The 13,409-nt window shown below is 54.4% G+C and overlaps 1 protein-coding gene across 9 annotated transcripts in view; it reads right to left on the bottom strand.

Moving 5' to 3' along the window:
• BRD4 (bromodomain containing 4) overlaps positions 1-13,409 on the bottom strand; it is an 81,381-nt gene that overhangs the window by 4,441 nt on the left and 63,531 nt on the right. For 7 of the 9 annotated variants that reach the window (XM_074810625.1, XM_074810624.1, XM_074810619.1 and 4 more), the window contains 7 exons: positions 6,898-6,950; positions 5,754-6,147; positions 5,052-5,591; positions 2,973-3,085; positions 2,615-2,774; positions 1,574-1,704; positions 219-430 (listed from right to left, as the gene is read on the bottom strand). In XM_074810625.1, the coding sequence (XP_074666726.1) occupies positions 219-430; positions 1,574-1,704; positions 2,615-2,774; positions 2,973-3,085; positions 5,052-5,591; positions 5,754-6,147; positions 6,898-6,950 (1,603 nt within the window). Of the gene's footprint in view, positions 1-218; positions 431-1,573; positions 1,705-2,614; positions 2,775-2,972; positions 3,086-5,051; positions 5,592-5,753; positions 6,148-6,897; positions 6,951-13,409 lie in introns of those variants that run through there. The other 2 variants (XM_074810626.1, XR_012621281.1) reach the window with 2 other exon arrangements.

Genomic DNA, 13,409 nt, shown 5'->3' on the forward strand with positions numbered 1-13,409 from the left:
TGGGAATGTGCCACGGATCAGACTGTGCCACGAGATCAGATCATGCCCCAAGATGGGATTGTGCCACGGATCAGATGGGCACAGATCGTGCCACGAGATCAGATCGGATTCGTGCCAAGGGATCAGATTTATGCCACAGATCAGACGCCTCCCCACGCCCTCGGCCGAGGTGAGATCACCCCAAAACGCCGTCGCCGTGGTGGCGATGGTGGTCTCACCTCATCCTCTCCTGCTCCCGCCTCAGCCGCTCCTTCTCCCTTTCCACCTGCTCCGCCTGAGCCTTCAGCGCCTTCTCCCGCTCCTCCTTCTCCCGCGCCGCCCTCTTGAACTGCTCGAAGCTGTCGCTGGAGGACTTTGCCGTGGAGGACGGAGTGGTGGGATGTTTCTGGACCAAGCTCGCCCAGGACCCCATGTTCTTGATTTTCAGGTCCTATGGAGGGAAGGACGGGTGGGGTGAGGGAGAGCCGAGCCGGGGAGGGGACACCCATCCCGCTGCTGCCAAAAGGCCGCTCCCCCCATCACCGCGTCAGCTGGGGAAACCCGTTGGGGTTCCCTGGGGCCAGAAGATGCTGGAGGAGGTGGTGGACCCGCATTGGGCAGCGTCTCCTCCCCCAGAGCCAAGCGGGTGGCTCCGACACCTTCCTGGGAATGCCGGGAGCGGGACCGGCTCCTCCGGCACCTCACGCTGAATCGGGGGAATCACGGAACGGTTTGGGTTGGAAGGGACCTTTCCAGGTCATCTAGTCCAACCCCCCCACCACGAGCAGGGATGTTTCATCTAGACCAGGTTGCTCCAAGCCCCGTCCAACCTGATCTTAAATGTTCCCAAGGATGGAGCATCCACCACCTCTCTGGGCAACCTGGTCCAGTGTCTCACCGCCCTCAGCGTGAAATCTTTCTTCCTTAGGTCCAATTTAAATCCACCCTCTTCCAGTTGAAGACTGTTGTCCCTTGTCCTACAGGTCTCGGTCAAAAGTCTCTGATTTTATGATACGCCCCATTTATGTATGGAAAGGCCACAGGAAGGTCTCCCTGAGCCTTCTCCAGGCTGAAGAACCCCAACTCGCTCAGCCTGTCCTCAGACAGGACGTGCTCCAGCTCTTGGATCATCTTCACGGCCTCCTCTGGACCTGCTCTCAACCTGGTGGCCACGTTTCTTCTGATGCAGCCCAAGACCTGGTTGGCTTTCTGGGCTACGAGCGCCCATCGCTGGCTCATCTCCTATTTTTCATCCACCAACCCCCTCCAGCCCTTCTCCGTGGGGCCTCTTCTCCATCTCTTCACCCCCCAACCGGTGTTGATACCGACCCACAGGCAGGACCTTGGCCTTGGCCTTGTAGAACCTCATGAGGTTCTCATGGGCTCAACTTCTGGAGCTTCTCCAGGTCCCTCTGGATGACATCCCACCCCCCAGCTTGGGGGGGTGTCCCATCTCCACCTCCAACTGCCCATTTTGGGGTGGAAACCACCAAATCTTGGCCGTACACCAAGATTCAGGCAACCTGCTTCATTTTAGGAGGTTTAATTCTGAATTTCGGGAGTTTTTTCCCCAATTTTTGCCGGGGTATGTTACCTTTTTGGGGGCAACGGGTGTTTTCGGCTCCTGTTTCTGCCGATCTTTCTCCTGCACTCCTGGTGGTGGTGGGTTTTGCTCCGGGGGTCTGATGACGGGTCGTCCCCCCTCCATGGGTTTCATCTCCGTCCCTAAAAACCAGCAGCTCCCGTCAGAGGTTATTGGGGTCCCCCAGGAACCCCACGGTGAGGGGGGAACCACCTGGGGGTGATGGGGGTCTCAGACACCAAAATAGGGGGAAATGGGGTATTAACCTCTGAAATTGGGGGTGATGGGGTCTCAGCTGATGAAATGGGGGGTGATGGGGGGTCTCAGTCACCAAACTGGGGGGTGATGGGGGGGTCTCAGCCACCAAAATAGGGGGTGATGGGGGTCTCATCCACCAAGATGGGGGTGATTTGGGTCTCATCCACCAAAATGGGGGGTGATGGGGGTCTCAGCCACCCAAATGGGGGGTGATGAGGGGTCTCCACCACTGAAATGGGGTTAATGGGGGGTCTCAGCCACCAAAATGGGGGTGATGGGGGGTCTCAGCCACCAAAATAGAGGGTGATGGTGTCTCCACCATCAAAATGGGGGATCATGTGGGGTCTCCACCACTGAAATGGGAGTGATGGGAGTCTCAGCCACCAAAATGGGGGTGATGGGGGTCTCAGCCACCAAAGTGGGGGTGATGGGGGTCTCAGCCACCAAAATAGGGGGTGATGGGGGTCTCAGCCACCATAATGGGGGGTGATGAGGGGTCTCCACCACTGAAATGGGGCTAATGGGGGGTCTCAGCCACCAAAATGGGGGTGATGGGGGTCTCAGACACCAAAATGGGGTAATGGGGGTTCTCAGCCACCAAAATGGGGGTGATGGGGGTCTCAGCCACCATAATGGGGGGTGATGAGGGGTCTCCACCACTGAAATGGGGCTAATGGGGGGTCTCAGCCACCAAAATGGGGGTGATGGGGGTCTCTACCACCCAAACAGGGGGTGATGGGGGTCTCGGGCCCTGCAACAGGTGGGACACCCGAAGGGGCGCGTCCCCGGACTCACGTTGCGGGATGTGCGCGGGCGGTTTGATGCTCTCCGGGTGTTTCGGCGGATCTTGCCGCAACGGGGGACTGAAGGTCTCGTTACGGATGACGGGCGAATGCATCTTCTCCTCCTTCACCACCATGGGTTGAGATTGGACGACGGAGGCGGCTCTCATCTCCTGCCACGGCGAAAAAAAAAAATAATAAAAGGGTCAAGAAACGTCCGGCGATGCCCTTCCCTCAGCCCACCCCCAAATTCCCGATGCAAACCGCTGGCCCCTGGGCTTTCGGCGCTTGCTCCCAAGCCGGCGGTGGGAAGATGACGGTCCCTGTTGGGTCGGGACCCCCGCGGTTGGGTGCTCTGCTTTCCTTTTTACCTGTTTTTTTGGCTGGATAGTTTGTTGAGGTGGCGACTGGTGGACCAAACCCTGGAACTGCGGCATCTGTGGGGAATGCATCATGAGAGGGGAAGGGGCTTCCCTCAAGTGACCTGGGAACAGTTTGGCATCAATCAGTTAACCGTCGTCACCACCGGCACGCCAAACATCACCCGAAAAAGCCGATCGGCGCACGCCATCACCCCGTGGGACAAGCCCTCTCTTAGACGAAGCCTGGTGGCCCTGGGATGTCCCCATCGGACCCCGGCCACCTCCTCCCAGCCATGAGCCCACGCCGGGGAGCAGAACCTGCTCCGAGGCTGCGCGGTGGCTTTCGCCTCCCTGGGTGACGCTCGTTTGTGGTGTCCCCCCATAATTCGACGCTTTCTGCTTGTTCTTCTGGTGGTTCATCACTATTCCTGGCTGTAAAACCGCTCCCCGGGGACACCCCAGCAGCGACACTGCCCTGCCTGCACCTCTCCCTGCCTGCACCTCTCCCTGCCCAGAGCCACGGAGGCAGGATGCGTTGGCTCCATGGGCAACGGGAGGGTTTGGGGAGCCAGGAGGCTCCATCTCAGGCATCGTGTCCAAGTTGCCATCTCAGGCACCACGTCCAAGCTGCCTGAGGCAGCTCTGCAAGCAGGAGAAGCGTCTCCAAGTGCTGCCTGCCCTCACCTGCCTCCACCCCTTCAAATCCAGGGACTCTGTCCTGCCTACGCCCTCGCGGGGCTGAGCACGATGACTTCAGGAGCAAAGACCTGATGGGCCACAACGTGGGGAACCACGTGGCTGGGCAAAAGCGGGAGCGAGACCTCCCCAAACCACAGAGGTTTTATGGGTGCCCTGTCTCCGAAGCACGACGCTGCCGGAGTTATCCCGGCCAGAGACGTTCCTCATTGGGAACGTCGGTGGTGGCACCACCGAGCCCGTGGCCATCGTGGAGATCTGGGATCTCCCAAGCCAACCTTGAAGGCTGAGCCCCATGGCCTCCAATTTCTGGGACGGCTGGAGGTCATCACACCAGGTTTCCCCCCAGATCATCCCTCCTCCTCCGCCTGGCAGCCGAGCAGCTGCGTTGCTGGAGGCTGCGCTCTGAAAAACACCGTGAAACCCCCGTGGAGCATCCACAGCCCTGACGTCCTCCAAGAGGGGGGAGCAGATCCCCTGACTCCTCGAGAGACCACCCAACGCTGGCACCCAGCCAGGATGGCGATGAACACAAGGTCAGTGCTCTCTGACATCACTGCTGTGCCAAGACTCAAAAACTTGAGAACCCTGAGATCGAGTTCCTCAAAGATTGAAATCCTCAAAAATTTTGAGATCATTGAGATCCTCAAAAATGAGATTCTCAACTTCCTCAAAATCTTGAGATTCTCAGGATCCTCAAAGAACCGAGTTCCTCAAAGATGTGAAATCCCCGAGTTCCTCAAAAACCTGAGATTTTTGAGATCCTCAAAGATCTGAGATTGAATTCCTCAAAAATCTGAGATCCTGGAGTTCCTCAAAGATCTGAGAACTGTTAGATCCTCAGAAATGAGATCCTCCAACACTTGAGATCCTCAAAAACTTGATATCCTTGAGATCCTCAAAAACTTGATATCCTTGAGTTCCTCAAAGATTTAAGGAGATCCTCAAGAACTTGAGATTCTCAAAAATTTGAGATCCTTGTTATCCTCAAGAATTTGAGACCCTTGAGATCAAGATCCTCAAAAACTTTAGAACCTCAAGTTCCTCAAAGATTTGAGATGGACTTCCTCAAAACTTTGCGCTCGTTGAGATCCTCAGAGATTTGAGAACCTCTAGATCCTCAAAACTTGAGATCCTTGAGATCCTCCAACACTCGATACCCTCAAATTTTTGAGGATTTGGGACGGCACAAGAGGCCTCGCCGGGCTGTTACGTCAGGCTCCGGCTAACCGGAGCTTCCTCCACACCCACCATCGTCTACCAACAGGGGCTGGCGGAGCTCAGAGGACGCACGGAAACCGCCCCACCGCCCCGTACCCCCCTTCTCCTCATCACGCAGCGCCACTAGGGCTCGAGCCGTAGACTCAACCGCCGTCCCCGACTCCCGCTCACCGGTCGAGTAGGGATCGGGCTTATGGTGCCGCGGCGACGGGTGATGCTGGATGACCTGCTGCGGTTTGGCCGGCTGCGGTGGCGGGGGCGGCGGGGGCGGCTGCGGGGGTGGATGTTGCTGCGGCGGCGGTTGGGGTTGGGGGATGTGGGATGGGAAGGGCATGGGCTGCATGTGCATGGGCCGCGGCGGCGGCTGGTGCTGCAGCTGCTGCACCGCGGGGTGAGCCGGCGGCTGCAGGGGCGGCTGCGGTTGCGACTGGACCTTCACTGAAGGGAGAAGAGGAGTCTGCGGCTGCACTTTTTGCAGCTGCTGAAGGTAGAGCTGCATCTGGCTGGTGCTCAGAGGCAGGTTGTGGTGTGGCGGAGGAGGTTCTTCGTCCTCCAGCAGGACCTGGGGAGGTTGGGGCAGAGGCGGTTGAGGAAGCATGGGTTGCTGGCTGATGGCCGGCGAGACCGCCGGTGGACGCGAAGGCTTCGGGGGTAGCGCCGCAGCTCGGTTACTGGGTCTCGAGGGCTGCTGAGGCAGAGCGTTGTGCAAAGCTGGGGAGAAAGGGAAGGACATGGTGGCACCGTGGACACCAGCGGCAGAGAACCTCCCCCTGTGCCCACCCAACTCCTCCCATCCCGGTCGCCCTCCAGGAGGGATTAAAACCCAGCCAGGGCCGTCATCTTCCTCCCGGCTGGAGGAAGGGCCACGCTCACCTGGAGGAGACACCACGGCATGCTGGTTGAGGTGGGGAGGAGTGCTGTGCTCGGGCGGCTGGGGGAGATGGGGCGGCATCTCCGGCTGAGGAAGATGCATGATGGGTTGGGTGAAATGCGTCATGGTGTCGAACATATTCCCCGGCAGCGGGTGCTCCAGGACGGGGACTTGCGCGGGGACGAAGGGCGGAGGAGAAGATTTCATCGGCGGAGGAGCTTGTGGAGGGACGGGCGGCGGCGGGGGCGGCGGCGGGGGCTGCTGGGGCGGTAACGGCTGCGGCGGTAACGGCTGCGGCGGTGGCGGGGGCGGAGGGGGCTGCTGCGGTTGCGGCGGTGGAGGAGGCTGCGGCGGCGGCGGTTGCTGCTGCACTGGTTGGTGGTGGTGATGGTGATGCTAAGGGAGGGGGAAAAAAAACCACCGGTGAGTCATCAAAACATCTTCGTGGTCACCAAAACACCTTCCTCGTGAGCAAAATGGCTTCCCGGTCACCAAAGCGCCTTCCCGGTGACCAAAAGACGTTCTCCCGGTCACCAAAGCAGCTTTTTGGTCATCAAAATACTCTCCCAGTCACCAAAACACCTTCCTGGTCACCAAAACACCTTCCCGGTGAGCAAAATGGCTTCATGGTCACCAAAGCACCTTCCCGGTGACCAAAATACCCTCCCTGGTCGCCAAAACGTTCTCCTGGTCACCAAAATTCCCTCCCAGTCACCAAAGCAGCTTTTTGGTCATCAAACTGCCCTCCCAGCCACCAAAACACCTTCCTGGTGACCAAAACACCCTCCCTGGTCACCAAAACTCCCTCCCGGTCACCAAAGCAGCTTTTTGGTCATCAAAATACCCTCCCAGTCACAAAAACACCTTTTTGGTCACCGAAACGCCTTCCCGGTGACCAAAACACCTCTCAGGTCACTAAAGCACCATCCTGGCTACCAAAACAACTCTGTGGTCACCAAAACACCCCCCCGGCCCCCTCCCCACCTCCCCACAATGCCTTTCTGGTGTCCTCTCAACCACACCCCCCAATTCTGACAGCACTGACCCAGCCCAGCGTGGCGGTGCCAGCGCTCCGGGCGCTCCCAAACCTCCCCGGGGATCCAATCCCAACTCAAGTGAGATGAGAAGGACGCTGCGCCTCCTTACCTTTTTTTGCTCTCGCCCCGAATGCCCTTTTTTCTTCAATTTCGGTGCCATTTCTGCCAAAAAAAAAAAAGGGGAACAGAGCAAATATTAGTACCCCAGCGGTGCCGCTCGACCCCATCGCCCCTGTATAAACTCAACGGCGCCGAGCCGGTACCAACGGCGGTAAAGGTAGAAGGTTTTAGGCATCGATCGAGCTGCATTTCCCCAGGGACCTCTCGCCCCGAGGCTCGGGGTTTTCACCGCCATGCTGTCGCAAAAAAAGTGAGGAAAAAATTGTAGCAAAAAGGAGAAGAAAATGAAGGCGAAGACCCCCGGTCTCCTTCCACCCGTGTCTTTGCGGTGAAGAACGACCCAACAGCCAAGAAAAACCATTGCTCAACCAGACTCAGCTATTCCAGGAATGCCGCCTTGCTCCGAAGGGGGAGATAAGGAGCGAGAGACTTGGCAGGAGGAATAAAAAAAATAAAGATATCAGATATCCCAGCTACGCAAACAGCAATTTTCCATCCCCCTTTCCTCCTCAATCCGTGGAGGGTTTGGGTTTGCCAGCTTCCCGCGGGATGATCTCTCACGCCTCCTCCCCTCCGGAGATATTTTTAAAGCATCGTCATCGAAAACAACTGGTTTGAGTTTGGGTCCAGAGCGACGATTTCCCAGGATTTCCTCCGCAAACCGTGCCAAGAAACAGCAAATTAATAAAAATACATGGTCCGAGATCACTTATCCAGCCCCATAAATCCCTCGGCGGCGGGATTTTTGCCTTTATTTGGTGCATGTTTGGATGTGCCCGGCCAAACGCAACGGACAAAACCCTCGCGGTGACGATTTGGGGGAGGGGGGTGAAGCTCCTGATTCCCAGGGATCATCTCCCAAATGGGATTTTCCCTTAAATCCCTCCAGAAATTAAATTAATTTCTTAAGTTTACTCCTTCACCTGTTTTTTTTTTTTAAGGCAGCGCTAGCGAGCAGTGTCAGCACCAGAGCGTGCCCAGACGCCTGGTGACGGGTCATGTTGGTCCAGCAGCACCATTTTGCAGATTTTGAGGCTGAAGTTGATAAAAAAAGTAGTTTTTTAGGGGAAAAATACCAACCAAAAAAGGGTTGGGAAGGGGAGAATGGAAAGGCTCAGCGCTGGACGCTCAGCTCCTACTAATCCGCCTGCAGATGTCGGGTTTTAAATATAAGTATTTGGTTTGGAGGTGGAAAAGGCTTTTGGTTGATGATTCCTGGTGTTACAGCCCGGATCCACGGATAACGGAAGAGCGGGAGAGGGGATGAGGACGGGCACAGGGGATGCCGGCGTCAGGGACGTGGTGAAGAGTGAGATGGGGATTAAGATGCCGCTGGGGAGCCGGGGCGTTGGGAAGAGGAGAGGTGGGATTCCTCAGAGCGTCGCGGTGATGGGTTGGGTGGTCACGGATCTTGGATGGGCACTTGTGGCTTCAAATGGGTGACACGGACCCGGATGGGTGCCCAGGCGTCTGGATGAGCCCCCCAGGCTCTGGGTGAGCGGCTGTGGCTCTGGATGGGCGTCCACGGCTCAAGATGGACATCTGTGGATCTAGAGGGGCATCCGTGGCTCCAAAAGGGCACCCAACAGCTCCAGATGGGCATCCACGGCTCCAGATGGGCATCCATGGATCTGGATGGGTGGCTGGAGCTCAAGATGGGCACCCACAGCTCCGGATGGGCATCCATGATTGCAGATGGGTGTCCGTGGTTCCAGATGGGCACCCATGACTCTGGATGGGCATTCACAGTTCTGGATGGGCATCCATGGCTCCAGATGGGCATCCATGACTCTGGATGGGCATCTGTGGCTCCAGATGGGCATCCATGACTCTGGATGGGCATCCATGGCTCCGGATGGGCATCTGTGGCTCCAGATGGGCATCCATGGCTGCAGATGGGTGGCTGGATCTCCAGATGGGTGGCCATGGCTCTGGATGGGTGTCCGTGGCTCGGTTGGTGTCCACGGATCCCACCTACCATCCGTGGCTCCAGATGGGCGTCCAGACGGATGCCGGGTGTGAACCCCCCTTCCAGAGCAACCAAGACCTGCCATCATCTTCCATCAAGAGGAGAAGTGCCCTGCAGGACTTCACTGCTCGTCCCACTGATGCCGGAGAAGAAGGACAAGAAGCGGAGACGAGGTTCTCCGGCAGATGCTCCCTACGGATAAAACATCTCTGGGCGCAGCTACTGGGGAGTGGAGGCGGCTTCACGGACCCCCCGGTTCTATTTAATCAGGATAAAAGTGCTCACAGGATGGTAAAGAAAACCCCAAATCGGGAGAAACGCGCCAAGCGCAGGTGTCGGGTGGGAAGAGAGGAGAAAAGCTGTGGAGTAAGCCAGGACCAGGAGGGATCACGTGGTTCCCAAAAAAAGCCGCGCTGAGCACATCCCTGCTCCGATTTTGGGTGGGAAGAGGAGCCGCTACGGTTTGACCGTGAGCACCGGCTGCTCCAAAACCCACTTCTTCGGCGTTGCTCCTTCGGGGAAGATGGTCGTGCTCTTCTCCATCCACCCTCCAATGTGCCACAACCCGGTGGTTCTCCCAGGGGAGCTTTTTTGATGTGGACTTTGCCATCGTTCTTGGAATATCGCCACAACAAACCGAGGCAAGACCCTGCAGCAGGACGGGTGAATCCCACCACTGGAATCAACCGCAACCACGGCTGAAAACACCCGCCGGTGAACGGATTATTTGGAAGACCCTTCACCAAGAAGAAGAAGCCAACGGAGACCGTGGGTGGTGGCAAAGCCACAACAGTCCCGGGGGGAATCACCCAGTGGCATCGGTGATTTCTGAGATGCAATGAGCTTGGCCAACGCAACCAAAGGATGAGAATTCTTCACCACTAACGATGGCTGTTGGGTTACAGTTGGTATCGTGCGGTTCGGCATCAGCCTGGGGAGCAAGAGCACCGAGAAGCCCCATCCTGTCTCCAACCCTGATGGTCTTTCACATTGGCAGGAGGCATCTTCACCAAGAAGATGAAGCCAACGGAGACCACGAGCGGCAAAGCCTCGATGGCCCCGGTGGCGTCGGTCATTCTGGAGATGCCAACTCCACCGAAAGATGAAGCTTCTTCACCGCTGAAGACGGCAGCGGGGTTACCGCCGGCGTTGGGTGGTTCAACCCCTCTACCGGCGTCTCCCTGGGGAACAAGAGCACCCAGAAGAAGCCCCGTCCCATCTCCGACCCCGTTTCATGCTGGCCGGTTAAATCTCATTCACGGGGCTAAAAATCACCAGGATTAAAGAAAAAGGTAAATCTCTGTGACGTCAATTCAAGATGTTTTTAGAGCAGAAAGGTTAAACGGGTGCACGAGGCTCCGCTCCTACCAGCGTGTTGGCAGCCACGTGTGTATCTTTTATTTTTCCCTAAATCCTCATCTTTTACACCCACCCAAATTTACCCAAAATAGCAAAACACCAACATACCGTTCACTATCATAATTTCCACATTATTGGTTAAACTTCCATGATTATACAAAAAAGTGCATTTTCCGTAGCAAGCCACTTTATTGATTTTATTTTTTATAATTAAAAATATCAAAGCTATACAATTTTTCTCTTTTTTTCAGGGGGGAAAGAAGCTGGTGGTTACATGGCTGCAAAATCCCGAAACATGCAGAGAGAATATAAAAATAAACAAGATTTATATAAAGTATTTGTAGCAGATCAAGGTTAAGTGGAAAAAAAAAAAATCTAAATAAAAGTGGTTATGGAAACAATTTGCTTGTAGTTAAATTCATCCTGATTTTCCAACGCTGGTGCATTTAGGAAAAAAAATAGATCGAAAATGACAAGTTTACTAAAAACATGCAGTTATACATTCCGATAAAAATCACGATCCCACGTAATTCCCCCTGCGTCTCCTGGGAAAATAACACACTTATTTGGGGAAAATAGAATAATAAATGCTAAGAGCGACTTCAGTTTGAAAAAAAACCCCACCCAGAAAGCAACGTTTTGATATAATATTGGTTATAAATGTGATTTTTTTGATATAAAAGGGAATCTATTTGGGTTTAGAGCAGCAGAGCCACAACGAGGCCTCCTGGATTCACCAGTGGGTGGGGTTTTTTTAAGTGAAAAATATTAATTTTAACTAATTCTGCTCTTGGAGATGGGAGCGGTGACTTCATCCACCCCAGGGACCCCATGAATCTCCCCCAAAACTGGGCACTGCGGCGCTGCCGGAGGGACGACCGGGTCAGCTGTTATTCTCCAAATCCCATTAAATACACCAAAATTTGCCTCATTTGACCCAAAAGCCGCTCGATGGGGTGCTGGATACTGCACCCAAGGAGGGGATTCTCAACCTGGAGCCGGCGCAGCCGCTCCACCGCGGCGTAACCGCGCGACGCCGTACGGCACCCGGGGAGTCCTCGGTGAGACCCGTCCTCGAGCAAAGCAACGGGGAAGCGTTTCTAGGGGAAAACTAAAGGGATTTGGGTTTTTCCCAGCACTGTTATCGGCACAGAGGTGCTGCCTGCACACCGACCATCCGCCAGCGATGATCTGAGTTTAACTCAAGATGAACCCGCCCGGCTGCGGATCCTGACTGCACCCACCCCGTGGCACCTCGCGGTGGGCAAACGCGGTTAAACTGAGCCTAACAGATCTCTGTCCTCTCCTGTCGAGCAAAAAAAGACGGGAAGACTCGCATTAGGTCAACGAGGGACTCTAAGTCCCTCCTATCTTACACCGCGGCCCTGAAACTAAGCCTGGGAATGGGGTAAAAAGGAGCAAATTACTTCCAAAGGCACAAATCTACTGGAAAAAATAAACGGTTGGGTTAAATCAATCCATCTGTCTCAAACTCAAAGGAAAATGGAGTGAGGATTAAAACTCACTAAAATAAACCAGCGCATGGAGGATGTGGGGTGGATCTCGGTGGCTGGGACTGAGCTTCACCAGCACCCACAGCTACGGGTACCTGTGGCTTAAACCCGGGTGCCTCTGATTTAAACCTGGGTATCTAGGGATTAAACCTGGGTACCTGCACATTAAACCTTTAAATTAAACCCAGGTGCCTGCAAACTAAACTTGGGTAACTCGGAAAGAAATCCAGGTAACTCTGAATTAAACCTGGATACTTGTGGATTAAACCTGACTACCTGTGGATTAAGCCCTGATCTTCTGAATTAAACCCAAGTACCTGTGAATTAAACCTGGGTACTTGCAGGTTCCAGGTATCTTTGAATTAAGCCCAGGTATCTGCGAATTAAAACTCTGATACCTGCAAATTAAACCCACGTACCTGTGAATTTAAACTCTGGTACCTGCAAATTAAACCCAAGTACCCGCGAATTAAGTCTGAGTACTTCTGAATTTAACCAGGGCACCTCTGAATTAAACCACGGGTACCTGCAATTCAAACCCAGGTGCCTCCAAATTAAACCTGGGTACTTCTGAATTAAAACCAGGTATCTGCTAATTAAATCCAAGTACTTGCGATTTAAACCCGGATACGTCTGAATTAAACCTGAAGGATCTTCAACTACAGGACGCCATGAAAGCCCAGCCCGGTATTAACCCAGCCTTATGTTAATGCCTCTCCTCCTAAGGACAGGCCCGGTAACTCCTTAGCAGAAGCACTTAAAAGATTTGCTAAAAGCAGCTTCGCAACCCCAAAACGGGTTTCCCAGCATTGCTGAGCCAGTTCTAACCCCAAGTTTTAATCCTTCATAAAACGTAACCGCGCTGCTGCTGCCTCGAGCAAGCTGCAAAGCCTTTTCCTTTCTGCAACTGCACAGAATGGGCAGAGAAATGCAATTTTCCTTCGGGAAATTTCAGAAAAGAAGCAAAATTAGTAACCATGAACTAACTGAGGTTCAGATTTAATTGCTAAAATTTTAATCACTACTATTATTACTGCAGCCGCGTGATTTCTCTCCCTGACCGGTCTCTGCTGGGGGTCCTGGGAAGCATCTCCCAAAATATTTGGGGAAATATTTACAAAAGCCCAACTTAGTCAAGCGCTGAGGCTGAACAGGCAGAGCCCATCCATTTTGCCGGTAAACAACCCAAAATCTAGTCCTTACCAAAAATAAGCCGGGTTTTAAGCTGCCTGAGCGCCAGGATGGCGGCATCTGCCAAACCTCAGCTTAGTCCAGCCCAAGCGCCAACGCTTGAAGCTGGGAGAAGCATCTGAGATGCTCAGAGAGCTCGTTCCCGAGCAAAAAATCGTACCTAGATGCTTCCAGGATGGAGTTTGGGGTCATTTGCAACCACTAATTGCTAATTACAACAAGTTAAACCGGAATAACCCTCTCGATTGGCACCGCTGGTTTCTCAGAGCTCAAGGCAAAGGCTCAGTCCCATCCCCTACGCTACAAAACCGGTATTACCATTCTTCCTCCCTTTGAAGCCTCCCATTTCCAGAGTTTCAGCAGATTTTCGTCAAAACACTCCTGATTTAATAAAAAAAAAAACCCCACGTTTAAACGCCAGCTACACGGAGGGATGGAGACGTCGCACGGATTCAAGCGGGTAAAATA

This window comes from Strix aluco, chromosome 38 (assembly GCF_031877795.1).
Source record: "Strix aluco isolate bStrAlu1 chromosome 38, bStrAlu1.hap1, whole genome shotgun sequence".
Taxonomy (NCBI): Eukaryota; Metazoa; Chordata; class Aves; order Strigiformes; family Strigidae; genus Strix; species Strix aluco.